This window comes from Arvicola amphibius, chromosome 12, assembly GCF_903992535.2.
Source record: "Arvicola amphibius chromosome 12, mArvAmp1.2, whole genome shotgun sequence".
Classification (NCBI taxonomy): Eukaryota; Metazoa; Chordata; class Mammalia; order Rodentia; family Cricetidae; genus Arvicola; species Arvicola amphibius.
The window spans coordinates 12,866,094-12,893,058 of NC_052058.2; the positions used below are offsets into that span (position 1 = coordinate 12,866,094).

The 26,965-nt window shown below is 51.3% G+C and overlaps 1 protein-coding gene across 1 annotated transcript in view; it reads left to right on the plus strand.

The window, feature by feature from the left end:
• Window positions 1–26,965, plus strand: part of Capn2 (calpain 2) — a 52,472-nt gene that overhangs the window by 13,244 nt on the left and 12,263 nt on the right. The window contains exons 3-13 of the mRNA XM_038309499.2: window positions 13,633–13,751; window positions 14,274–14,407; window positions 15,671–15,839; window positions 16,741–16,824; window positions 17,888–17,973; window positions 19,942–20,016; window positions 21,034–21,194; window positions 21,916–22,085; window positions 23,621–23,632; window positions 24,601–24,812; window positions 26,751–26,787. Coding sequence (XP_038165427.1) covers window positions 13,633–13,751; window positions 14,274–14,407; window positions 15,671–15,839; window positions 16,741–16,824; window positions 17,888–17,973; window positions 19,942–20,016; window positions 21,034–21,194; window positions 21,916–22,085; window positions 23,621–23,632; window positions 24,601–24,812; window positions 26,751–26,787 — 1,259 coding nt within the window. The remainder of the gene's footprint in view (window positions 1–13,632; window positions 13,752–14,273; window positions 14,408–15,670; window positions 15,840–16,740; window positions 16,825–17,887; window positions 17,974–19,941; window positions 20,017–21,033; window positions 21,195–21,915; window positions 22,086–23,620; window positions 23,633–24,600; window positions 24,813–26,750; window positions 26,788–26,965) is intronic.

The following is a 26,965-nucleotide window of genomic DNA, read 5'->3' on the forward strand; positions in this document are numbered from 1 at the left end:
AATATTAGACATCAGTTTCCAATTGCCCGTCTGTGAAATGGGAACCATGAGGACATTTGAATCCTTATTCCTTTCTCCACACAATAGGGCATCTTGAGACCCCTGATTCTAAAGTGTTCTTGAGACCAGGGCCTCTGGGGGTTCCTCCATCCCTCTGAAGATGGGTGGAAAACCAGCAATAGTCCTCGTCAGGCCAACCCTCACTCTGGTGTGTCTCCTGCATGTTGTTGCCTCAGCTCAAGCCCTTCCATTGAAGGGGGCTGCTGGCGAGCAGGAGCTTCAGAGAGCACCGAGGGCCCTCCTCTCTCCACTTCTCTCTCTTCTGAGGGTGTGGGAAGGAAGCAGTAAGCTGAGCAGTGAGCTGGGAAAGGGGGGGGGGTTGGGCTGCCTGATGGGACGAGGCATGGGGTAGAGGACGGTGGGAAGGCAGCCAAGAGGATGAGGAGTCACTCTGCCTGGGTACCAGGAGAAAAAAAAATCCTACATCAGATAGTGACTGTGGGAGTGGCCCAAGAGGGTTGGGGCTGCGGGAAACAGCAAGGTAAAGGAAACCTGGGGCAGGTATGTTCTCCTACACCAGGACAACTGAGGAAGGAAGGGGCTTTGCAGCTCTCTGGTGACCAGACATCAGAATATGAAAGTGTGGCAAAGGTCCTGTACCCTTGTGGATGCCTAAAAATGTGAGCCTATTTCCACCTTGTCCCTCCCACTCCCTTCAGGGCCTCCCCGCAGCAGGAGAGAAAGACAGGGGAATGAATGGATTGGGGGTCTTTGGCACAAGAGACTGGAGACCTGATGTTGGTGAGGAGGGGTTGGGTAGAGTTCAGGCTTCCTTCCTCCCCAAGTTTAGTGGAAATGACAGGATTGCACATGCGTGGGGAACTCCCGTCTGGGGAAGCCTTTTCTGGCCTGCTGCCAGGTGTGGAGTGAGTAACAGGGGGGGAAGGCCCAGAGTGGCTTATCATCACCTTGTTACAGGCCTGGCTCTGGGCTGGGGTGTTTCCTCTAAAGCAGCGGTTCTCACATGGATATCCTGTGTATCAGAGATTTCATTGCGATTCATAACAGTAGCAAAATTACATTTGTGAACTAGAAACGAAATAATTTTATGGTTGGGGGCCACCACAACATGAATTAAAGGGTCGCAGCATTAGAAAGTCGAGAACCACTGCTTTAGAGAAACCCACAAGCCGGTTTCAGAGGAACCTTATGGTGACTCATTGGTCCTTCCTTCTCATTGCTCCTGAAGTTGAGCTATCTGAGAACTGAGGTCCCCTCCCTGTCTGGGCTGCCTAGGGCAGGAGAATGGCCTGTCTCTTCCTCACAAGATGTCAGATGGGCTGGAGACCGAAGGCGGAAATGTAGCCAGGAGCTGCTTCCATAATCCTGATCATTCATCCAGCTGTGGGCAAGCGAGGCAAGGAAGGTGGCCATCACAGGAACAAGCCGCAAAACCAGCAGGACTGGAAGCAAGCTCTCTCCTGAGTGTCATTCTTGACATTTGGGGCAGAGAATGTTTTCATGACTGGGAGTTCTCGCATGTTCAGCAGCATCCTGAGCCTCTATCGCGTGCCATGAGCACTCCCTCACTTGGGTTGATAAAAGGTGTTGCACTGAGTATCTTCCCAGTGTGGGGAGGATGAAAACGCCTCAGTTGGGTGGCAGTGATTGATGGTGAGCACTAAAGGCATCTCCACACACCTCCAGCCCTGCAGCAGCTTAATGAGGGAGGGAGTTAAGGTTCCAGCAACATTGTAGCCAGGGCCGGCTTGCAGGGAAGTTCAGCATTGTTGGGATATTTGAGCATGTGGGAGGAGAGTGCCAGGCTTCCCACCAGCGCTGGGAGGAGCTTCACAAAGGAGGAGCTGGTGAGGACTCTTCTCTGAGTTTCTCTCAGGCCTAACTATGGGCTTTCTCAGTTTCCATTTCTGGGTCCATTCTAAACCTCTCATCAGGAGTGTGCAGGGATGCATCTCAGGTCCAGGTGTAGTCTGCAGAGCGGCTGGCTGTCCTGGGCATCCCAGCAGTGGCATCTTTGGGGCTTATTGGTTTTCTCAAACCCCTAGAGACTCAGTCAGCTGGTGCAGCTAAAATCAAAGTGCTTTATTGTGCCAGAAAGCGCTGACAAGCTGGGACAGGCTGGTGTCAGAATGTGAGAGGGGAAGGCGCCTCAGTCTCAGGCCCCTCAGTCTCAGGCCCCAGGGGCCAGTTCAGACTCCAGACCTACTCTGGGTATCTAACCCAGTCTCTCCAGACTTGGCCTCATACTGACCTTTCTGCCTTGGTCTGGGCCTATTCCCCATGCCTTTGGTCCTCCCCTCTCCCTGAAAGCAATCCCACCCTCCTCTCTCTCAGTCCCAGCTCCCGCTCTGCTAAGCCCATCCACAGCCCCACTCTTCCCTGCCCAGGCCAGTGCTGACCACCATCATTGGGATCCAGCTTCCATGGCTGTCCTTGCTGGCTGTGAGCTGGCTGTCCAAGTGCCTTGGCATAGCCTAAGGCTAGATTGGAGGTAGACGAGGGTGGTAACATTGCCCCCCTGCTTGGATGCATGGGAGGGGAGAAAAGAAGAACCATAAGAAAGTTAAGCACAAATGTAACTGGGGATTTCTCTCCTACCTACCAGTTCCCAAGGCTTAACATTAATTGTAAATGTTTGGTCAATGGCTCAGGCTCTTACTAACTAGCTCTCACAACTTAAATCAACCCATTCCTGTGAGTCTATGCATTTCCACGTGTCATTGCCTCGTTTTCTACACGTCTTGCTTCCTTGACTGGCTGACATCTCCCAGACTCCACCCTTCTCCTCCTGTATCTCTGCTTGGATTTCCCACCTGACTCTATCCTGTCTTGCTACAGGCCAAATCAGCTTTATTTATCAACCAATGAGAGCAACCCATATTTACAGAATACAGAAAGACACCCCACGGCACACAAATTAGGAAAGTAACCATGAAAGCCTGGGAGAGGAACTGAGGCATAGGAAGGGCTTCCAGGAGTGGTGTGGCTAACTGGGCTGTGTCCTGTCTCCCATCCCGGAGCTTAAGCACAACCTTGCCTGTGTCTGAAGATTACCAGACATGGGTATCTCCTTCCCTGGCCTTGTAACTCACTCATACCCATGGCAGGGCTCAGCTGAAGCCGTGGGTGGCCAGATTCTATCCACAGGCTATTGCCCTCAGGTGTGGCGAGGGTATGCAGAGCCCAGCACGTCCTGGGTCCCCTAGAGTGCTTCCCACTCTGCCTCACTTTCCTGTTTGGGAAGGAAAGATGTTGATGGCTGAAGGAAATGAAAGAGAAAACACCCAACAGATGTTTCATCTTCCGCTTGGTAAAGCAAATGCAAATATGAGTAACCCAGCCGCAGCCGTTCCCCGCAGTGGTGCAGGTGACCCTGGCCTGGACACGGCGCTGCCACACAGGATGCAGACACCAGGAGCACAACTCTGGAAATTTACTGCCATGGCCGTGAATGAATTTAACTTTTCAGATGAGGGCCTGGAGCTTAAAGGAACCATTCATAAGGCCTGTGCTAAGGGAGGGTCTGGACACAGCCTGTGCTAGCAAGGACCTGTCTGCAGGCTTGGGTGTGCAGGGAAGGCTGTGGGTTCTAGTGGTGCTCACAGCAGCCAGAGCAATGGAAACAATGAACCTTTTCATCCAGGTAGACCAAGTGAGTCCCCAAGGCTGAGGCCAAGGGATGAAAAAGCCCAAACCCCAGCTGTGTTCTACCAGGGAATCAAGCAGAGAAGGAACCCCAGAAAGGCCCAGGATTCTCAGGTCCAGGGTCCAGCTCTAGAAGGAATGAAGAGGAACTCAGTTTCCCCTGAAAAACTAGTCTGTGGAGTGGGGTGTGGGATTTTCTCTGCCGAGGCTACCCTTGGCCCTTAAGCAATTGTGCAACCAAGGCTTTCACCTCAGTGCTGACCTTGACCTCAGTGCTGACCTTGACTTCAATGCTGGTCTTGTCTTGAACTCCATGCTGCCCTTGACCTCATCTTGACCTTGACCTCAATGCTGACCTTGACCTTCATGGTGGCTAAGACTTGCACATGAGGAAAATAGCAAAGTTCACCCGCTCTTAAGTGGCAGCATCAGGACCCAGATTCAGGTTTCTGGCCCCAACTGTGTGTCTCCATCTGCCTCTGGTGGGCCTCCTGGGTCACATCTGAGGTCTTTACCCCACTTGCTTAGCTTCCTCCCCATTCTAGCTGGGCCAGTGCTCTGCCCAAAGTGGCTGCTGCTTATGATAACTGTCCAAGACTCTCAGCTCATGAGCTCACTGAGCAGCTGCCATGTCCGGTTTGCTTGCCTCCTATTGGCAGGTGGGACCCCATGGTGCTAGGACAATGTGAGAAGGGCGGGGTCACACCCATGGAGGAAAACCCACAGGAAGTGAGAGCCTGGGCCAAGGAACAAAGTGAGCCAGCCGCAGCTCCAGGGGAATAAAGAGAGTAAAGGGCCAAGGGTGTTGAGGCTTCTGGTGCTGGTGAGCAGGTGTATGGAACATGCCAGAGAGTGAAAAACTAGAAAAAGAACGGGGTAGGCCGGGTCTCTGAGGGAAGAGGCACACACTCTGCCTGCAGCCCTGGATAGGACCCTGGAGGAACCCAGCGGAGGAAGGCAGGGTTTCTCAGTGTCTCCCCAAGCAAAAGATAAAGGTGCCAGGCTGGCTGTGAGGTCCTCACCCACTTCCCTGCCCCTAGTGATTTCCTTTCAGTGCTGGCTCTAGACTCCAGAACCCGGACTTCCCCACTTTCCTCAAACTGTCAGACATTTTACCTCAGAGCTTTATAATCCAAAGATTCCCTCTGTAGCCCAAGTCTGGTCTTTCTATTTGGAGAGAGGGAATCCATCTTTTATGACAGAAACAAAGCCCAGTGCGAGTAGAGGTTGTAGAGGGAGAACACAGGCAGCCCCTGCAGCTTAGACTGTGAAGTTTTAGTGTCTTCCCAGATGGTGTGTGACTGACTGACATGGGGCAGCCTGGGTGACAGAATGGCATTCTGTGGACAGTAGTCACAGGCAGCTCAGTAACCTCTGGGCTAACCACGACATGCTCAGCCGTTACCAACTCCCACCCTTGGGAGGCACAGCCACGGGTACTCTCATGAGTGATAAGTGCTATAGTGACTCTATAGTGACCCCTCTCTGACCCTTGCCCCTGCTCATGTCCAGGGTGCTGGACAGAGGCCAGTACGAGGCAGACTGGAGATGGTATGTCACGGTTGAACAGTGGCCAAGGCAGCTCTTATTTATATTTACTTGTGCCTTTCCTCATTCCCAGGGAGCACAGACAACAGTGTAAATATAGACAGTATATAAAACAGGATCGCCTTTAAAGGGAAAGCAAGCCACTGTAAAGAAAATACACTTCAAAAAAAGGCAAGAGCTCCTGAGTAAATTGGAAACCTTGGGAGAGAGTTGAAGGGGAGGAGAGAGGTAGGGGAAATTGTAGAGCTCAATAAAAATCAATTTAAAAAAAGAAAGAAAGAAAATATACTTCAGAGCCAGACAGAGTATAGACACCTGTACTGTCTGCACTTTAGGGTGCTGAGGCAGGAGGATTGCTGTGAATTTGAGGCCAACATAGGCTATCAGCGAGTTCCAGGCTAGCCTGAGCTACAGATTTACAGATTGAGAGCCTGTCTTAATAGAAAAAAGAGAGACCCAGAAGGAAGAGGGCGCCCCAACCCAGAGGGAAGAGCATAGGTACTGGCAAAGGCTTGTTTGTGGCTGCAGCAGATGGGCCTGCACTGGGGGTCTCTGAGCTCCCTGGGCAGCCTAAGCAGCCCCGTGAGAAACCCTTCTCACAATGCAGAGTGGGTGGACCTGAGGAACAACTCCTGGGGATGGCCTGCACACACATGCACAGCCTCTGCTCCTGTGTAGACACATAATACACACACGCACACACACACACGAACACATGAAACACACACATGCACAGTGTCCTGTTATTGTGTATGCCCATAACACACACACACACACACACACATGAACACATGAACACAAGCACACACATGCACAGTGTCCTGTTCTTGTGTATGCCCATAACACACACACACACACACAAAGAGATGAACACAAACACACACATGCTCAGCCCCCTGCTCTTGTGTATGAACATAATACACACACACACACACACACACACACACACACACACCACGGGCAGAGCCTCCTGCTCTCATGTATATGCATACACGTGAACACACACAGGCACCAACAGCCTCCTGTTCATATATATGCACACTTGAACACATGTACACACATCAATTTTTCCTTTTTCCATTAAATATATCTTCATTTTTCTAATAAGTTTGACCTTTTGCTCTTTATATCCTTAAAAAGATGTGACCTTTGGTCTAGGTCTGAATAACACTTTTCCATGTTTTTTTGTGTTTTCATTATTTTATTTTTTTGTGGCTTTTGCCATATAATTCCTTTACTTTGATGTAGCTACATTTATTATTTTAGATTGAAATATTTTTTACTTATGATTTTAAATTTTCATGGCTTCTCTTTACAATTAGATAGCCAGTATAAGATTGTAATAGAATTCCCCCACTTCTAGAACATAAATAGGAGAGCGGAGTGTGCAAATGGACAGTTCATCATAGTTATGAATGTGTAAGATATGTAAATATAAATTTAAGTTGCATAATATGATTGTTTAATATGGACATTAAACCATTTATCATTTATCTTTTTAAAAGAGTATTTATTTGTGGGGAGCACACACAAGTGTGGGGGGCAGAGAACAACTTGCAGGAGTCAGTTCACTCCTTCTACCATGTGGACTCCGGGCTGGGCTCTGGAGATCAAACCCAGGTCTTTGGGACAAAAACCTTTGCCTGCAGAACCCTCTCCCAGCCCCGTTCTTTGGCTCATGGTTTCAGAGATTGTTTTATAAAGACTTATTTATTTACTATATACAGTGTTCTGTCTGCATGATGCCTGTATGCCAGAAGAGAACACAAGATCTCATTCTAGATGGTAGTGAGCTGCCATGTGGTGGATGGGAATTGAGCTCAGGACCTCTAGAGGAACTACGGGCCAGTGCTCTTAACCTCCGAGTTATCTCTCCAGCCCCAAGTTTCAGAGATTTTAATCTGTGGTCTCTTTGTCACTTAGCTCTGTTGCTTTAGGGCGATTAGAGGTAAAAAGGCAGCGAGGCAGGGAGCATGTGGTAGGCGAGTCTGAGAGCCTGGGGAACTCTTCCCGCCAAAGTTCCCAGTGCTAGCATTGCAGGGTGCACCATTACTACAGGCTTCTCCTAGATACTGTTTTCTGACGGCGTCTCACACTTAATGTTCCTTATAAACTTAGGCGTCAGCTAGGTTCCAAGTTTTAAAATTCATTTGCTATTTTTATTGGGATCATATTGTCTATAGACCAATTTAAGAGGAAGAGACATTTTTATGATAATGAATCTTTGCAACAGAGAATATGGGCTTCTTTTTAAAAACAGGGTAGATGATTGTCTCCGCCCCCACAGGTAGGCTCTTGAACATGTAGAGTTGTTAGTAAAAACCAACAGCTCCCCATGGCTCTTCTCTGGGTCCCAACCTGCAGGTTCAGGGCCATTGTCAGAATTCTAAATCCCTGTACCATGTCACCACGAAGGAGCCACCATCAGAAGAACCAGGGTAAACACACCCTGGCTTCTGGTGTCCAGTCCCCCACTGGCTAAACCACACCAGCAGCCATAACCCCTGTGTCTACTGGTCAGGGGGCTCCTGAGCAGAGAAGAGGGCGGAGGCAAAGAGAGGGTATTGACTCAATCTCTGCCCACCGCGGTCTGGCACTCAGGCTCCAGAGACAAGTGTTTCTGTGTTGAGATAAAGAGAGTAATTTAGGAACCCAAAATAGTCCACAGGAAGTAAAACATAAACAAGCTTTGTACCTGTGTAACAACAGCAATGATTTCTAGGAGAGGAAGGAAGACAGAGGAGTTTGGGTAATTCAAGGTTCAATGTGAAGAGACAGACAGTCCTTCCCCCAAGAGGGGGCCAAGCCCTGAGTGGGCATCTCACCCTCCCTCCCACAAGTTTCTTCCTGTATGACTAGAGAGCAGTGCCAAAGTCATGCCCATGAGGAACACCGTGCTCAAATCTTGAGTCTCTCGCAGGTGAAGGTAAAACCTATATAATTTTTTTTCCTCGAGCTCCAGCCATGTGACTACCTGGTCCCTACAGGCGACCTCTAGGGTGTTCCTGGAGCTAAAACAGATTAGTCACATCTCTTTTGTAGCCTTCTAGTTAATCTGTGATCAGACTCCTCCCAAATTAGCCAGCTGGCTCATTACCCACCCAGCCTGTAACTGCCCCAAGCAAGTTTCACTGAGAAAGAACCGCAGGAACGGCTCCAACTAGAGCACCTGCCTGGAGACACCAATATTATCCAGAGGGGAGTGTTTCCTAAAATGTTTTACAGACTGTGGGTTCTGACCTTGGTGGAGAGAAATCAAGAATGGGTGGGACTGAAGGAGGAACCACTGTTGGTGAAGTTGTAGGACAGGTGCCCCGAGGAGAGACTTCGTGGCGTGGGTGCTCTGCAGACATCCTCAGGTCACCTCTGGAGTACTAAAGTCCTCAGGCATTGCCCTTTGAACTGGCTGAACCTGGGAGTGACAGCAGCCTATTTGCAAAGCAGGGCATGAAGGGTGTGTATGAAACAGCTGGAAGGAGCAGACAATGGTGGCAGATGTTTACCCTCTGGGACCAGTGGGTAAAGCCACAGACACCACTGAACCCGGTTCTAAACATAAAATAGGATATGGACATTTACCCTGTGCTGTTTAGTGACCACGAAAGGACATGATACTGTGCAAATATGCACAAACTCTTGCACAAGCCTGGCACTTGGCAAGCCTTGAGCATGTCAACAGTGCAGTCATTGCCTAGAGACTGATGTCAAGACAGTGTATAGGAACTGATATTTTTTAAAAAATTGGGTATTGAAGCTTCCCAACTTATTTAAAAAATATTCTGCTGATAAGGGAGAAAGAAGGAATAAAATATGAGATGGGATTTTAAGTGTTTCTACTTCATTAAAAACCAACGTATTCTTCTCCTGGCCTTTCTAAGACTCCCTCACTGGACCCTAGAGTTTTAAAAAAAAATGAAGATTTATATGATGAGCTGGGTGTGGCGGGGCACATCTGTAATCCCACCACAGAGGAGTCTGGAGCAGGAAGATTTTTGAGATCTTGGCCAGCCTATGCTACACAGTGAGACCTTGTTTCAACAAAATAACAAACCCAAAATGTCCGTCATTTGTTTCTTGCCTTGGTTGTGATCTTAATGTCATTTTCTTGGTTCTGTAGTGCTAACCTTTCATATTGTCTTGGTGAATTGCCTTGCACTGAAGAGATGAATTTTAATATTTCACAAATATGGTGGCTTGCATAATAATGGCCGCATGGGCTCATGTATTTGAATGTTTAGTCACCAGCGAATGACACTATTTGAAGGAATTAGCAGGACTAGGAGGTGTGGCCTTGTTGGAGGAAGTGTGTCACTAGGGGTGGACTTTGAGGTTTCAAAAGCCCAAGCCAGGCCCAGTGTCACTCTCTGAGCCTACAGACCAGGATGTAGCTCTCAGGTACTGCTTCAGTGACATGCATGCCGCCATGCTCCCTCTCTGAAACTGTAAGGAAGCCCCCCAGTTAAACGCTTTCTTTCGTAAGAGTTGCCCTGGTCATGATGTCTTTTCACACCAAGAGAACAGTGACTAAGACAATGAACTGATGTATTAAGTTATTAAAGTGCAGGGCTTACGGGCCCTGTTATGTGTTCTTCCTTAGTGCTAAATTTGAATTGCAGTTGAGTGTTCCTAGTGGGAACTGGGTACTCCTGATCAAAAAGGAATTACTGTCATGCTATTCTGAAGCAAAACCCAAGGTTTGGCTGGGCATGATAGCACATAGCTTTAATTACAGAACTAGAGGGGAAGAGGCAGGCAGCGATCTGGGAGTCTGAGACCAACCTGGTCTACGTTATCAAGTTCCAAGCCAGCCAGAGCTCCACAGTGAGACCTTGTCTCAAGAGAACAAACCAAAAACAACCCAGGGTTTGGGCTCAGAGAATATGTACGTGAGACCTGCTAAATGTCCACTCTATGGACCTCCTGACCTTTGTGATAAGAATAGTGATAAACATCTCATGAGGGCTATGAGAAGGTCCTAAAAAATTTAGACTATTCTTTTACAGCTTTAAAGCATTGCACAAGCGTTAGATGCCTGTTAGGTTTTGTTTGGTTTGGGGGGGGTGTTTGTTGGTTTGTTTGTTTGAGTTTTGTGTGCTTTGGTTTTTGTGAGACAGGGTTTCACTGTCCTTGCTGTCCTGGAACTCACGCTGTAGACCAGACTGGCCTCAAGCTCACAGTGATCTAACTGTCTCTGCCTGCCAAGTGCTGTAATTAAAGGTGTGCACCATCACCTCCTGGCGCTGCCTGTTAGTTTTTAAACACCTACTGGAAGGAAGAACAGAGACTTGAGGTGGAGGTGTTTGAACTGTGCCCCTTCCAGGACACGTGAGCTAAGCAGGTAGTTTAATCTAGAGCCAGGGCTTTACAGCCCAGGGAACCTCTGGCATCATGACCCTTTCCGAGGAAGTTGGATAGCAAGTGATGAGGAGAGCGGTCCCCTCCAAAGGCAGGTTGAGAAGAGGCTAATTCCTACCTGGCAAAGCTGGAGATGTGTTTCTGGGACATAAAGGAAGAGAACCAGAAGCCATAAAGCAAGACCGCTGATTTCCAGGATGTGGCCAGAGCACACAGGATTGCTGGCTAGCTGTAACGTGAGATAGGTGTGCGAACCTCATCTGAACTCTGATGCAGATAAATGAACTACAAACAAACAGATACAGTGTCACCTTCCAAAGCCAGTCTCTCCTGCATTTAGAGTCATTGTTCCCTGAATAGCACATTGATCTGTGGTGAACACTGAGATTATAAAAACCATGGGCTGGCCCTGCACACATGCTTGTGTTTCTATGTGCATGCTGGTGTAAAAGCATTGATTGGTGGGACTGAGGAAATCTAAAGGGAGGGAAGATGGTCACTGATGGGCTCAGACAGTACCAGGGATGCCCTAGGCAGATGCTCAGGATTTGATACAACATTGCATCAGATCTGTGGAAGTTCCTGGCTCAGGTCTCACTCCTTATAGTTGGGTCCCTTTTCACTCTCTCTCTCTCTCTCTCTCTCTCTCTCTCTCTCTCTCTCTCTCTCTCTCTCTCTCTGTCTCTCTGTCTCTCTGTCTCTCTCTCTCTCTCTCTCTCTCTCTCTCTCTCTCTCTCACACACACACACACACACACACACACCACCCCAGGCTTTCTTCCTTCAGGTATCATGGATAGACTCAAATCTAAGCAGCTTGCCAGATTCCTAGAAAATTCAATAAACTCAAGGAAATTTAGAATCACAGGTATTGCCTGGCTCCTAGAGGCCAAAAGAAGAGGGGGAGGAGGATGAAAAGGGGGGTCCTACCACCCCAGGAGCAGCTGGTGCCTGGTGAACTGATCTTTCAATGTGGAGAGTTGGAAGGGGCTTGAATGGGTCAGTGGCAGATCTCAGAAAATTTGGAGGTCTTTTTGATCACTGAATCCACAGGTCCATCCGCGGCGCCAACTAGGATTATGAGGGGAAAGCAACCCCCAAATAGATGTCCGTCTGTACCTATCCTCAGCTTCGCCTATAGCCAGAGCTAAAAATAATCACTACCAAATTTCTCAGGGACTCCATAGCTTCTGCGTGTCAGAGAGTCTCCAGTTAGGGCTGTATAATGGCTTCACTGACCCAGAGGGTTCCTCCGAAAGTCCAACAGCCAATAAAGTCACGTCTTTAAAACTTGGGCCTGTAGCTGTTTGACGGTGGGCAGGGCACAGCGCTTCTCCCAGCCTTTTACTCTCAATTTTAACTTGGAGACAGCGGTTGCACGGCCCTCCTGGAGCTGTTGTGAAGGGTATTTGACTCTCCTGGGGCAGTGGGCAACACACAGGAAGGCCTGAGGAAGTCATGGGTCTTGCCTATTTGCCCCTAGAATGAAGGAAGCAGCGGGAACTTGCAGCCCCGTGTGCCGAGTGAGGAAACGGGAATGATCAGTTCATGGGACTGAAAAACTTCAAGCCAGGTCTGGTTCTAGGTCCAGCTCGATTAGGGGACCTGGCTTGTCCGGCATCGCTGATGTCTTCATTAGCATTGCGGAGTTTCGGGCAGACGACCTGTCCCTCCACGGTGGCAAGATAGTGTCAGCTCTTCAGTCCACACCCATCTTTAGAGATGGCAATGCAGAGGAGGCCACCCGCCCCTTCTACCCCAAGCTCAGTTGGGGGCCATTACACTTTGTTGCTGAGCCTGCCACTGAAGTCAGCAGATGCTCCCTTGCTCCGGTGCTCCTCTGGAATTGGGGACAGAGCCATTAGCTACTGAACCTTGGAGACAGAGTCCAGGGACGGTCTTGGTGTCACTAGGAGGGCAACACATGGCTGTGAGCGGAAAACTACAACATCCACAGCACCGCACCACCCACCCCATTTCAGGAGCGACACGGTTTGATTTCTTTTGATTACGTACTGACTAATTAGGAAGGCTGTGTGCTCACTCTCCACTCACGGCCACTGTTTGTCACAGCATGTCCAGGCTGAATGCCGTCGTATCAGCGGAATTGTCTAGCTCAGGTTCCATCAGGATTTGCTCAACAGCCCACCAGAATTCAGGACCCCATAAATGTCACCAGTATGTCTAATGGGCAAACTATTCTCTGTGGTGGAAAATTTTATGCAAATATTCCTTTCTTAAGACTGCAGTAAACATCCTCTTCCTCTTCCCGGTTCCACCAGTGTCCCTTTCCACCAGTGTCCCTGTCTGCAAACTGTCCTGTGCTGGTGCTGGACCAGGCTGTTTGTAACTGCAGGGAATGACTGTGGAGCTTGCTACATGAAGCTCCTACATTGGGCACCAATGAGGTCTGCCTGCTTTAAACATACGTTGTCCTTTGCAAAGGATGGGCCTGAGGCTCAGAGAACCTCATCTCCTTGCTCCTGTCCCTGGCCAGTCTCTTCTGTGTCCACATCCCAGAAGGGAGCTCACACATACTTCTCACGGCTGTTCCATCCACATTGCTGGATACTCCCGTGGTCACGCTGCCAGCCCGCGTCTCCTCCTTGTCTCTGAATCCTTCTCCTAAGAGACCTGCAATGTCAGCCCCTTCCCATCTGCTGCTGCATTTTCTTCCTCTCGCTCGAACTTCCCTGGAGAATCTCTTCTCAAGGAAGCCTCTGTTGCCCAGTCAAGTTCATTCATCCATGATGATAGCAGCTCCTGTGTCAGTCACAGAGCTGGGCTCCAAGGACACAGTTCAGCCATGCCAGAGTTCCGAGTTTCACAGAGAATGAACCTCACTTCTTGTACCCTGCCATCCACCCAACGTGGCATTTGTCCCTTGGCAGTGCCATTAAAATATCCACCCAGCCAGCTGGCCTATCCCTCAGATGAGGACTATCTGAAATACTGCTCCATCTACACAAGGATAATGCTGGGTGTCAAACCCCCAGCTATAGGAACGTCTTAGCATCTTCCAAGAACTAAGATATGACAAGAGCTCTTGACTTTGTGTTCTTAGGGGACTGCTGGCTGCTGGCTGCCATCGCCTCCCTCACCTTGAATGAAGAAGTACTGGCTCGGGTTGTGCCCTTAGACCAGAGCTTCCAGGAAAACTATGCTGGTATCTTCCACTTCCAGGTAACTGAAGAACTGACTTAGGCACCTGCTCACCCAGGCTCGAGGGCTCAGGAGTCTCCTGGTGTGGCTGGCTCCTCAGTCTCTCAGTCCCTGGTGGTTTGCAAACTCCTGAGATCAGTGTTGTTCTGCAGAGGATGCTGGGGAAGAGAGACAAGATTTTCCCAACCTGAAAGTGGCGAGCAGGCATGATCCATGGAGGTAGATCTCAGTGTACAGGAAGTAATGTGTTCAGGAAGTAATCCACAAGTTTAAAAAAAGTTTATTATTTGAGGCTTGAGATAGAGATTTAAAAACTTCCTCTTTTTATGATGGCAAATGAGAAGTGATATTTTAGAAAGGAGTACGGTGGGTTTGGAGACACAGACAAGCTCCACCGTCCTCTCTTGCTTGGCGAGGGGCGTGCCTAGCATAGGAGACTGAAGAGCATCTTGGGAACCTACAAGGGGCTGGGCGGGAGGGAGCCTGGTGAGGCTGAGGCTCAGAGTCCCAGCGCCACCCTCCCTTGTCCTCCTTGCTCTGCAGTTCTGGCAATATGGCGAATGGGTAGAGGTGGTGGTAGACGACAGGCTGCCCACTAAGGACGGGGAGCTCCTCTTTGTGCACTCCGCTGAGGGGAGCGAGTTCTGGAGTGCCCTGCTGGAGAAGGCCTATGCCAAGTAAGTGACCACACCCTTCCCAACACCCCACCCTGCCCCGACTGCTCTGGACTTCAAAACAGCAGGAGCTATTCGGGGACTGTTTTCAGTAGAAGTTCTGTTCTATAAAAGGATGACTTTGGCCCAAACTAGGCTCTTAATTCAAGGAGGTAATGTGGGCACGGTGCCTGGTCACATGACGTACTATTAAATGGCAGTCATTGCTGTTTTTAATTAAGTAAACTGGAACATTCTGGGGCTGACTGCTCTGGGCTTGAGAAGGAACCCGGCTTCTTTGGTGGGCCCCATTGCATTTTATCAACTGAAAAGAGCAAAAGCTTTACCAGTGGGGAAAATAAATACAAAAAATCTACCCATTACAGAGATAGGGAAATCGTGGAAACTCACCCAAAACAAATCACGTGGCTGGTAAGATTGGCTGGTAAGCCAGTTCCAATCCTGGCTGCGTCTCACCCAGCTTGCCCAGAGTTGTGCTGGGGCTGCCCAGAGTGTGAGCCCCTCTGTAGAGGTGACTCAGCTGCTTGGTGCTAGTGGCCCCTGCATTGAGGTGAGTCCATTTTAGCAGCTGCTGGGGTTAGAGCCCCCACAGACCTAGGCTAAAAGGGAGGGAGGCAGGGGGATGGAGAGATGGCTCAGCGGTTAAGAGCATTGCCTGCTCTTCCAAAGGTCCTGAGTTCAATTCCCAGCAACCACATGGTGGCTCACAACCATCTGTAATGGGGTCTGGTGCCCTCTTCTGGCCTGCAGGCATACACACATACAGAATATTGTATACATAATAAATAAATAAATATTAAAAAAGGAGGGAGGCTTCAAGTCCTCAGCCAGGATGACTGATGGAGAAGTCATAGGAGTGAGCACAGGAACCCGCTGTATGCTTCCCAGGAAGCTGGCTTCCTGGCTGAAGTGTCTTTTTAAGCACCTAACTGTCCAACAGTCAACCAGCCAATCTCCCCTTTGTGTCAGTGGGAGAGTCCACGCCAAAGGCTGGCCCAGATCATCGCTAAGTCCTTCCAGCACCAGGACTGTACAATTCTAAAAACCTCTCACAGCCATGGAGGAAACGTTAGATTAGGGAGATAGCGCCTTGCCTTCCTGGGTACCCCAAGTTAGAGATAAAGTTAAGGAGACTGAAAGCGGAGAACCCCATGAGCTCCCGTGAGGGGGGACCTGAGTTGGAGTGGGTTGGCCCCTTCGGGGATGACCACACAGGGTCAGCAGCATGAAGGGCTGTGAGTGTCAGCATGCGTTCCCCTCCTTCAGGATCAATGGGTGCTATGAAGCCCTCTCAGGTGGCGCCACCACGGAGGGCTTTGAAGACTTCACAGGAGGCATTGCTGAGTGGTATGAGTTGAGGAAGCCTCCTCCCAACTTGTTCAAGATCATTCAGAAGGCTCTGCAGAAAGGCTCCCTGCTTGGCTGCTCTATCGACGTAAGTCCACACCACCCTCTGGAATCACCCTGGTCTGCCCTAGCTCAGGGGAAGCCCTGAGAGCGCCCGAGAGCTCATTAAGAACATTGGTGCATCCCTTGTTCACCATGCTGCCCATCACTTGAAGCCAGGGGTTGCTAGGCAACAGCCAGGCCATCTGGGGGTGCCTTTGGCATAAAAATGGTGTCTCCAGCCCTTCCATCCCCAGCCCATTTTCCATTCTGACTGCTCTGAATGACCCCACTCACAGAACCCAGGTTCCAGGAAAGTCCCCCAGCCCCCTTCTGCTGGTCTCCAGACCTTCGCCCCCCACCTGTAGGGCTGCCTGAGCACCCAGCAGCTTCTCACTCTGTCCCAGTGCCCATGGGTCCTGGAGAAGACTTCAGAGAGTAATTCCCCAAAATAGCTTTGCAGGCAAACCTCAACAACAGGGATATGGGAAGTGGGCATGGTCCGGGCCCCAGGAGTTTCCCAAGTCTGTGCCCAAAAAACGGGGTGGTTTTGAGGAATTTGCAATCCAATACACTGACTCTGAAGAGAACTGGAGATAAAAACTGCCATCTTGTGCAACTGAGTTGGGCGTGGTAGGGGTTGGGATGGGAGTCCGGAGCACCTTGGCCACAGACGCCCGTTGGGTGTCATCATTAGGGTCCCCACGGGCCCTTGTCTCTAAGGTGAGCTCCTTCACGCCCTCCCCATCCAGAAGATGGCTGGGAGGTGGGGTGGGCGGGAAACAGGTACTCCAACTTGCTCCTTGGCGATCAGCAACTGAAAATGCCACGGGGCTCCTCCAGGCGGCAGGATGAATGCGCAGAGTTCCCCAGGCTGGACCCCGTGGCCTGTGCGTTTCTTTGGGTCGTTTTCGTATTAGAGTTGGAGCAGCTGCTGACTGTGTTTGCAGATCACCAGTGCTGCGGATTCGGAGGCCGTCACGTACCAGAAGTTGGTGAAAGGACATGCGTACTCCGTCACCGGAGCTGAGGAGGTACTGGCCCTCTGGGAGGATCGAGTTCTTCCCCTACCCCCGCACCCCAGTACTTGGCTGTCCAGGGTGGGGCCTCCAGGCCCGCATCAGCGCGGCGCGTGCTGCCCCCTGCTGGCCACAGCTGCTGCTGCAGGCGTTCTAATATTCCGAGAGAGGTCCGACTTAATCTCTGAACCAGCTTTTCAAACAAAACCCCAACACAACGCTTTGCATCTATATGGTATTTTATACTCTTCAAGATACTGTTAGTGGGCATGGCGCCTCAAACCTGTAATCCTAGCCTCTGTCTCCCGTATGCTAGGACTTTTTAAAGAGATTTATTTTTATGCATATTTCAACATTGCTAAGTTTTGCCACACATGCTCTCTCCATATGCATGGCTGTTTTTCCAGAGCCATTTACAAGTAAGCTGTAGGTATGGTGGCCTGGGCCTGTAGTCCCAGTAACTTCAGTGCGGACGAGGGTCGCTTGGGTCCATGTGTTCAGGGCCAGCCTGGGTAACCCAATGGTTTCTTGTCTAAAAAAATAAATAAATAAAAAATAAGAAATTCCCAAACTGCAGCTTCCTTTCATCCAACACCTTTAAGCAAGTGAAAAGCCTCTCTGAGAGCCCAAAGTGCATTCTATTTCAGTTAGCTAATTGAGGTTTAGCCATAACACCCCAAACACAGGCACCAGGGCAGGCCAGGCTGTTTGTGCCTCAGGTTGCTGACAAAGACTAAAGGGTCCAGCCTTCTAAAAGCCAGATCCTGGGGGCCTTAATTCTCATTTTCTTTGGTTTATTTATTTACTTTTGCTTTGGAGAGGTGGTGTTGTATTGAGATAGAGTCTCACCATGTAGTTCTAGCTTCCCTGGAATTTGGGGTGAGGCCTCCCGGGTGCCCGGGGTTTAATTTTAGCTTTTCAGACTTGGGCAGCAGAGAGGGTCTGAGGGTCAAGCCTCTTCCTGCTTCTGTGAGCCTCCTCCATCCACTTGGCTCATGCTGGAGGGGGTGTGGGTGCAAGCCTTCATGGCCCTCAGCCTCTTCTGCTTCTTTTCCTTCAACTGAATCCAATCCATCAGGTTGAAAGCTCAGGAAGCCTACAGAAATTGATCCGAATCCGGAATCCCTGGGGACAAGTAGAGTGGACCGGAAAGTGGAATGACAAGTGAGAAGGGTGCGGGGGGGGGGGGGCCGGGGGGCGGGGTGGGGGTATCAGGGTGCGGGGTGGGCCGGGGTGCGGGGGGTATCAGGGTGCAGGGTGGGCCGGGGTGCGGGGGGTATCAGGGTGCGGGGTGGGCCGGGGTGCGGGGGGGGGGTATCAGGGTGCGGGGTGGGCCGGGGTGCGGGGGGGTATCAGGGTGCGGGGTGGGCCGGGGTGCGGGGGGTATCAGGGTGCGGGGTGGGCCAGGGTGCAGAGGGGGGTATCAGGGTGCGGGGCCCAGGGTGCGGGGTGGGTGTTTCAGGGTGCGGGGTGGGCCGGGGTGCGGGGGTGTGTCAGGGTGCGGGGCAGGCCGGGGTGCGGGGGGGTGTCAGGGTGCGGGGCAGGCCAGGGTGAGGGGGGTGTCAGGGTGCAGGGTGGGCCAGGGTGAGGGGGGTGTCAGTGTGCAGGGTGGGCCAGGGTGCAGGGGGGAAAGGGTTGGAGGGTTAGGGTGCCAGGTGGGCCAGAGTGCGGAGGGGGCGGGGGGCCAGGGGGCAGGATGGGCCAGGGTGCATGGTGGGGAGCCAGGTTGCAGAGTGGGCCAGGGTGTGGGGGAGTTATGGTGGGGGGAGGGCCAGGGTGCAGGGTGGGCCAGGGTGTGGAGAGGGGGCTTTAAGGGTGGGGGGTGGCCTGGGGGGAGCCAGGGTGGGGAGTGGGCCAGGGTGCAGGGTCAGCCAGGGTGCGGAGTGGTGGGGAGGCAAGATGAGCCAGGGTGAGCCAGGGTACATGCATTCTACTAGGACTACTAGGACCTGTTGAAACCCAGAGAGGAGGCACTGTGTGTGGTACCAAGAAGTGAGGTTCTGAGGTCACTCACCACTCACACCAAGTGGATCCCAGGCTGTGGCCTTTTAAAGGGTTTTGTAAACAGCACACCACTCCCTGCACTAAGGTGCTCTGTCCAGGCTCGGGCCTCCAGCGGGGCACATCCTTTTCTCCTGCATGCCTTTTTCCAGCTCAGACTCTCTGCTACTGGACCCTCTGGGGAAGAGGCACCCATAGGCTGGTGGGATGGCTTAGCGGGTAAAGGTGCTTGGCACCAAGCCTGGTGACATGAGTTTGATCCCGGCGACCCACGCCTCCGGAGGAATGAGAGAACCAAGTACCACAAGTTCTTCTCCGACCTCCACAGAAGCTCTGTGGCATGAGCGTACCACCACCCAGCTGGCATATGTGAGCACACACACACACACACACATGGACACACACAGAAACTTGTGCACACAACAAGTAAATAAATGTAAAAGAGAAAAAACAGTTAAAAGGCATCCCTCGTGTTAATAACACTTCTGTCTCAAGGACATGAACTTTATGCCAAGAGTAGAGATGTTCTGTTGACCTCCAGGGCTTGCTGGTAGCTGTTAGGTTTCAACCCTTGGGGGTAAATGCTCCATTGAGCCTCTCCTCTGCCCCGCACCACACATACACACAAACACACACACACACACACACACATTCTTTTTCTACTGCACACCTCCCCTTCCTCCACCCTTTCTCTGACTTGTTCTAGGCAGCCTTGGCCTCAGCAGAGGAACACATATTGGCAGGCTTTCTTCCAGGTTGGCTCTGGGGGTCCTTGGTGGATTCCCAGTTGCCCCTAAGAGAGCTGCCAGGAGCATCTCGCCTGGAGTAGGTGATGCTCCCTCGTCCCTGGATCTTGGGCCTTGCTCATTTTCTGCTCTCCTATCTGTCATCTTCCAGGAGAGCATGGCCTTTCCCCTTGCTCCCCATACAAGGTTCTGTGCTCCTTAGGCTGTGCTTTGTGTTTCTCAGTGGGGCCTGGGTCCAGGAGGGATGACTCCCTCCTTCCGGCGGCCTAGGCCCTCAGTAGGAAGAGTGGGTGTGCTCCGTGCCTCGGCTTTTGGGGACCGTGAAGAGAAATGATCGTTATCGCACACCCGTTCCTAAGACCTCTCCTGTTGCTTTACTTTCCAGTTGCCCCAGCTGGAACACTGTAGACCCAGAAGTGAGGGCCAGGCTAACAGAACGACAAGAAGACGGAGAATTCTGGTAAGACAGTGGAGGCTCCAGGGCAAGAGCCCTGCCCCAGTATTCCTCACAGGAAAGTTGCTAACCAGAGCATCCGGCAGAAATGCTTTCAGCACACCGAGGGCATGTGATATGGCATCCTGGCTTTGCCATTCCTAAGTGCCAGGCAGGGTGTTGCACTTCCGTAATCCTAGCGTTCTAGGCATTGAGACAGAGGGCTCTCAAACTGGAAACCAAGCTGCTTAGCCTAGGCAATCTAGCAAGAACTTGTTTCCAAAACAGAGAAAAAATTCTCCATACAATCCTGAACAACTTTTAAATCTCTTCAAACTGTCCGTCTCCACAGTAGGTTTGACACCCTGAGCAATGTCACAAGGGCCGAGAGAAATTCCTTCAGTAATGGTCAGACCCCAAGAGACAGACAGCAAAGATGAGACCTTTCTTCCCACTAGTCCCCAAAGAGATATCCCTGCTCATTAAGAAGCTAACTCCAGGGTAAAGGGATGACTCAGTGGTTAAGAGCACTCTCTGCTCATGCAGACTTGAGTTCAGTTCCCAGCCCCACATGGTGGCTCACAGTTGTATGTAACTCCAGTTCCAGGGGATCTGGCCGCCTCAGGCTCCTGCCCATATGTGGTGCACACAAAGTCATGTAAGCACACACGCATAATAGAAATAAAAGAAGTCTTAAAGAGAAAGAAATCAGGTCCTTGGCAAACAGAGGACCTCAGTGTGTGCACTGCCCTAGAGAACTGTGTTTACTGTTTACCCTGAGAGCCCATATGATGTCTCAGCTGGTATTTATGTGTGGCTTTCACTTCACATCTGAGAGCTCTGGGATGCAAAGAGAGTTCATCAGTTTGCTGAAAGTCATTCACTTGGACCGTGGCAGTTACAGGACTAGATCTGGGACCCTCTGAGTCTGTGGCTCTAATGCCCGCCACTGGGTCCCATGCAGCTCCTAGTCTGACCAGGTAGAAGACCAAAGCCGGCCCCATGTCTTCTATAACTCAGGACATCCTGTCTCTGCTTTGCCAGGATGTCCTTCAGTGACTTCCTGAGGCACTATTCTCGCCTGGAGATCTGCAACCTGACCCCTGATACCCTCACCTGTGACTCCTACAAGAAGTGGAAACTCACCAAGATGGATGGGAACTGGAGGCGAGGCTCCACTGCAGGGGGCTGCAGGAACTACCCAAGTAAGGGCCACGGCCATGTGAGGCTGCAGCCACGGCATCCCACCCACATCAGCCTGGACACCTGGGGGACTTGGCTGCCGCTCGCTCTCCTCCTTCACCACCAGCCTTGGTCTCAGCATCTTCTTCTGAATTCTCAGCCATACTACTTCCTTCACGCCTTTGCCCTGACAAACTCTTTAGGCCCCAGATCCTCTGTGCTTATGGCTGTCGTCTGCCTTACAGAGGCAGTGCTAAGGCCCAGTTCATAGCTAGCTACCCTAGGACCTCACACACCACATCCATGGGGCACACCAGCCTCTCATTGCAGTCTCCCACCTTCTTGAGGGTCAAGTTCATTTAGAAGATGTAAACAACCAGGCAGTGGTGGCACACATTTTTATTCCCAGCACTTGAGAGGCGGAGGCAGACAGATCTCTGAGTTTGAGGCCAGCCTGGTCTACAGAACAAGTTCCAGGACAGCCAAAGCTACCAGAACTACAGAGCAAGGAGACTGTGACCAGCCAGTCCCTCCAGTCCCAGCATGCAGTGTCCAAGGGACAGTTCAGTAGCTACTCCAGCCAGGGGCTGCGGTTGGCCTCTGCTCGGCTTCCCCATCACCCGCCATCTCCCCTTTTCTCATCCTTGTCCCACTCCCTCAACCCCATGGCCAGGGCCCAGCCCAGTTCCCAGCTCCCAAGCATTTATTTATTCAAGGCTGTGCTCCTCTGCCCCTGATCCATAGATACCTTTTGGATGAACCCTCAATACCTCATCAAGCTGGAGGAAGAAGATGAAGATGATGAGGATGGGGAGAGAGGCTGCACCTTCCTGGTGGGCCTCATCCAGAAGCACCGGCGGCGGCAGAGGAAGATGGGCGAGGACATGCATACCATCGGCTTTGGCATCTATGAGGTATGGGCAGAGGGTGGCGCTGCACTCTGCCTTCCCTTCCCTCCTCCCAGCCCCAAGCACACAGACCCCAAACTCAGGACTTGGCATAAAACAAAGGACAGGAACTTGGCCAAGCCCAAGTAAAGATGCCAGCATAACTAGACTTTGCTGACACAAGGTCTGCCCAGCTATTTGTGTCTCCAAGGACCTCCTGGCCCTTCCCTGCGCCCCCATAGCTACCCTCCTAGGAGTTCCGTGCTTGGAAAAGATCTCTATGTCCCTTTTCACATCCCTTAGTCCTGGTTGGAGTTCTGGGTAGCCCAGCGAACTCCGAAGAACAGAAAAGGCTTAAGCTAGGACAGAGTATTCTAGAGAACACCAAGTATTGTGAGGGCTGAGCCAGGAGGCCCTCATGGTCAGAGCCCAGCCAAGTCTTTGGCCTGGATGGGACAGAGCCCAGGACAGGAGAAAGAAGGGTCATTGTGCTCCCCCGGGGTCTGCTGGCTACAAACCCCCTTGCTGTCCTCCAAGCCAAAGGAAAGCCATGCCTGCTCGACTGTACCAGAGGGAGGCCTTGTTGTGGCCGTCTCTCCTCTTCTAAGTGAGGGCTAAGGCCAGTAGACCTGACTTCATGTCAGGGATCTGCTTCAGAGAACATGGCCTTGATTAGTGGGTACAATCTGGCAATTTGCTGGACTCCTCCTAGTTCTGCAAGCCGCCCCATCATTCCCTCCCTCAGTTCCATGTTTCTCAAGGTCACCTGAGTAACCTTAACATGGTTTTGGAAAATGGCAAACATTATGAAGCTGGGCTTCTGCCCACCAACTCCAAGCATACTCCTAGCACACTGGGAACCCAGAGAAGGCTTAACTGCTGTGCTCAGCCCTGCCAATGTGGCTGCTTCTGATTGGTTGGCTGCTGATCTGAGCCCCATCCACCAACCCGAGAAACAGAGTGGGACAAAACCCATCAGTTGTGACGTATTCATAGGCCCTGGACTCTCAGTCTCTGGGACGGAAACTGAGGATGTCAGACTTAGGTGGAACAGCTCAGAAATGCAAAGTGAAATGTGTCCGCTCACACGTGCGCTTGGGCATCTAGTTGTGGGTTTTCAGAGTCGGGCAGGACTCTGGCAGTTACCAGTCCCATTCAAATTTAAGAAAACTAAGCCCAGTGGGGGAACGTGATGTAGTGGAGGAAATACATACAGACTAGATGTGGCTGGCCTGTCTGTGGCTTCTTCCTCTCACTGCACCCTGCCCTAGTTTCCCTGAGTGAAAGGTACATGTGGGCTTCTACGCAATTGGCTGATGACCTGAAACTACGTGTCTCCAGGCAGGAATGGTGGTAGGAGCCCATCTAGCGTATCAGCAGATCCTAAGAGGGCTTTTCTTCCGATGTGACCAAACCACTTTGAGTTGCTTGAAAAATAATGTCTGTGTTGACCTAGTTAATAGCGCTGGAGCGCTACAGAGAAAAGCCACAGAAGAGAGTCAGTCAGGGAGCTGGTGTGTTCATGCTCCCCACGTCTGAACCGAGTCTTCTTTACTTTGCAGGTTCCAGAGGAGGTACGTCTGGCACCTGTCAACCCTCAACCCCAGGTTTCCAGCTGCCAACATGATTGAGGCTTAGCCTGCCTGAACTCAGGAAGTAGCAGGAGCTTGGGGGGGGGGGGGGGCTGGTGGCTGAGGGATGAGCCTTTGTCCCCTCGGAGCCCCACAGGGATGGCTCCAATTCTGGATCCCACTGGACTAAGCTCAGGACAAAGTATGTAGAGAGTTCATCGGTGCTTTCTGCTTCCCCGTGGCCCTAGAGAAGCCATGTAGAGTTTGGCTGTGGTGGCAGCCCGCTGCCCTTAGACTGCAGGAAGCGTGTCACCAAGGCCTCTGTGGCTCTGAGAACAAGCAGGGAGGGGGAGGACAAACTGCATACTCTCCTGGACCCAACTCTCAGGCTAGGTGACCCTGGACACAGGACATATCTGTCTGAGCTTTCGTTTCTTTGCCAGTATAAATGGTGGGCCATCGCCTCCCTAGGCACTGTAGGCATGAACTGACTTACAGAAGGTCACAGTTAATAGGTATAAGATGTTTAACAGCCTGGTGACTCAGAAGGCCAGGTATTAAGTGGCCATACCAGGCGTCCTGACTCACCCATGGGCATCCTAGTTTTACCAATAGACAGCTGAGCTGTACTGAGCACTAACTAATGAGTTGTGGGCCCAGCCTTAAGTAGTATCTGGTTTAACAGCTGGGCCCCTTTCTCTGTCCCCAAGCCTTGTCTTTCATTTTATCAGTGTGTGAAATACAACATAGAACTGACCAGGGTCCTTTGTGAGGGAGGGACCTCTGGTACCCTGAGAGTCTCCTAGAGCAAGGTGGATGGGAGAAGCGAGCTCCTGTCAGGCTTGGTCACACCTGGTCACACCCAAGCTCCTTACCTGTCATGTGTTGTTTGGAGTGGAAATGTTGCTTCTCATCTAAAATGATCCGTTGTCCCCATTATCCCTTTGTCTTGTTTCTCTGTTTAACATCAGCTAACAGGGCAGACGAACATCCACCTTGGCAAAAACTTTTTCCTCACAACCCGAGCCCGGGAGCGGTCGGATACCTTCATCAACCTCCGGGAGGTACTCAACCGCTTCAAGCTGCCCCCGGGGGAGTACGTGGTCGTCCCCTCCACCTTCGAGCCCCACAAGGACGGAGATTTCTGCATCCGCGTCTTCTCAGAGAAGAAGGCCGACTACCAGTAGGTTCTGCCACCTCTCCTTTATTCCTGGTCTGTCCTTCTCTTTTCTTTTTCTGTAATACTGGCTTATGTAGGGATATTTTGTTTGTGTTCTAACAAATAAAGCTTGCCTGGAGATTGGAGTGCAGAGCTAAGCCACTAGAAGCCAAGCAGTGGTGGCTCACACCTTTAACCCCAGTTCTTTGGAGGCCCAAGCCTTTCACCCCAGCACTAGGGAGGTGGAGACAGGAAGGGAGATGGCTGGACAGAGAGAGCAATGTAAGGCGGGAGGAGACAGGAGCTCAGATGAGGTCAGTGCAAGAATAGGTAAACTGGACTACTCTAAGGGTTCTACTCGAGGAAGCAAAGGGGAAAAAAACCATGCAGGATGTGATTTTTTTCAGCTGAGGGAGTAGTTTGTAGCCCAGGCTCACAGTTCATCTATGAATCACCAATAGTTAATATCGTTTTAATAACCTGTGTACACCCTCTATTAGCCTACACTCTGCAGAACCCTTGCTCTCCCAGGCCATGTGTAAGTGACAGTGTGGATGGTCCATGCATCCAGAACTTTCCCTGTGTAATCAGGAAGTCTCTGGTGGAGGCTTTAGGCCGACATCACAAGTTCCTGCCATCGCCCCTGTGGCCTCGACTCACAGTAGCTTCTGCCACATCTGTCCTTATGTCAATCATTTAGCCAGCAGACAGAACCAGCTCTGGACTGTATAAGCGAAAGGAAGATTGCTGAAAGGCTATGGGGACCCCAGCACTGATGGAGGGACCAGGGACAAGATGGGAAGGACAGGAACAAGGCTGTTCTGGAGGACCATGGTCGGGACACCCTATGCCAAAGACCCAAAAGCCCCATAGGTTGTGTCTGATGAGGTGGGTACAGGCTAGACCCCAGCCATCACCTCCTGAGACAGGGAAGAGCTGTGGGAGAAAGACCAGGACACCTTTGCTTCAAATAAGCCACCACAGAGAAGGCGTTCCAGCACCCAACAGCTGTGAACCAGAGAATGTCTCTAGAGTATGGCTGTGGCCCCTAGCCAGGACAGGCTCTCTGGTTTTTTGAAGCTTGCTGCAGGGAAGGGACCCATTGGATCATCACATGGTGTGGTGGGAGGATCTCAGCGTGTCCAGCTTGGTCTCCCCTGATGAGAAGGGGACAAGCCCGAATAGCATTGCGACATCGCTGCTCTTGGTCCAACCCTCTCCTGTCCTGCTAACCACAAGCCTCCCCCAGGCAACTGTCAGCCCTCTCTCCTTACTCCAGCGTGAGCTCTCTGCCCTTCAAAACTGTTGCCCTGACCCAGAATAGCCAACCTTCTAGCCCAGTTAGCAGCACTGAGAAGTCCCTTCCCCCTCGGTGAAGCCACAAGTCTGTGGATGGGACACTGAGTTTAAGATTGCAGGTACACAGGAAGCCCCTCCTGGACTTACGTACCCTCACGGAAGGATCCAGCCTATGAAAGAGACTGTGTGAGAGTCAGCTAACTTTCTCAGCAGATTCCCTATGGCTTACTCCAGCCCAGCATCAGACAAAGAGTTAGAGGTTCCTACGGGCAGGTCTCACGATGAAAGTCCTCCCGTGGCAAAGAGTGTTTCACGTGAAACTTCAACGTTGTTCTTTGAGACTGGGGTTGTGGCTCAGTGGCAGGGTGCTTGAACAAAAGAGTTGCCAAGAAAAGTCCAGCCAGAAGTGAGTCCACAAAGTGAGTCCATGGAGCCCTTGCCCCATGTGCTGTTCGATAAGGACCCCAAAACCAACAGAGAATCTCTGCCTCAGCTTCTGCTGCCAAGGGGCTGTGCTATGGCAGAAACTCAGAGAGCAGAGACCTCCTCTCCCACAGCATGCTGAATTTAAACACTGCTGTCCCAGTTTTTAGGGTGACTTCTGCAATATTTCCCGTTCACCCTCCCCAACCTTCTAATGGTAAATTTCCTTTCTGTTTCCAGAGTTGTGGATGATGAAATCGAGGCCAACATTGAAGAGGTATGTCCTTCTCACCTCCCTAGTTCTACTCGTTCTGACGGACACAGAATGCAGGAGAGCAAAACCATGGCAAAGGCCTGGGTCCTTGACTGAGGGAACAGGGCTCGAAAGTGAGGCTAGAGATAGTCAGTCTCTTGTTCATGAAAGCCCAGTTTACCTGCATGCAGGGGTGTGAGGG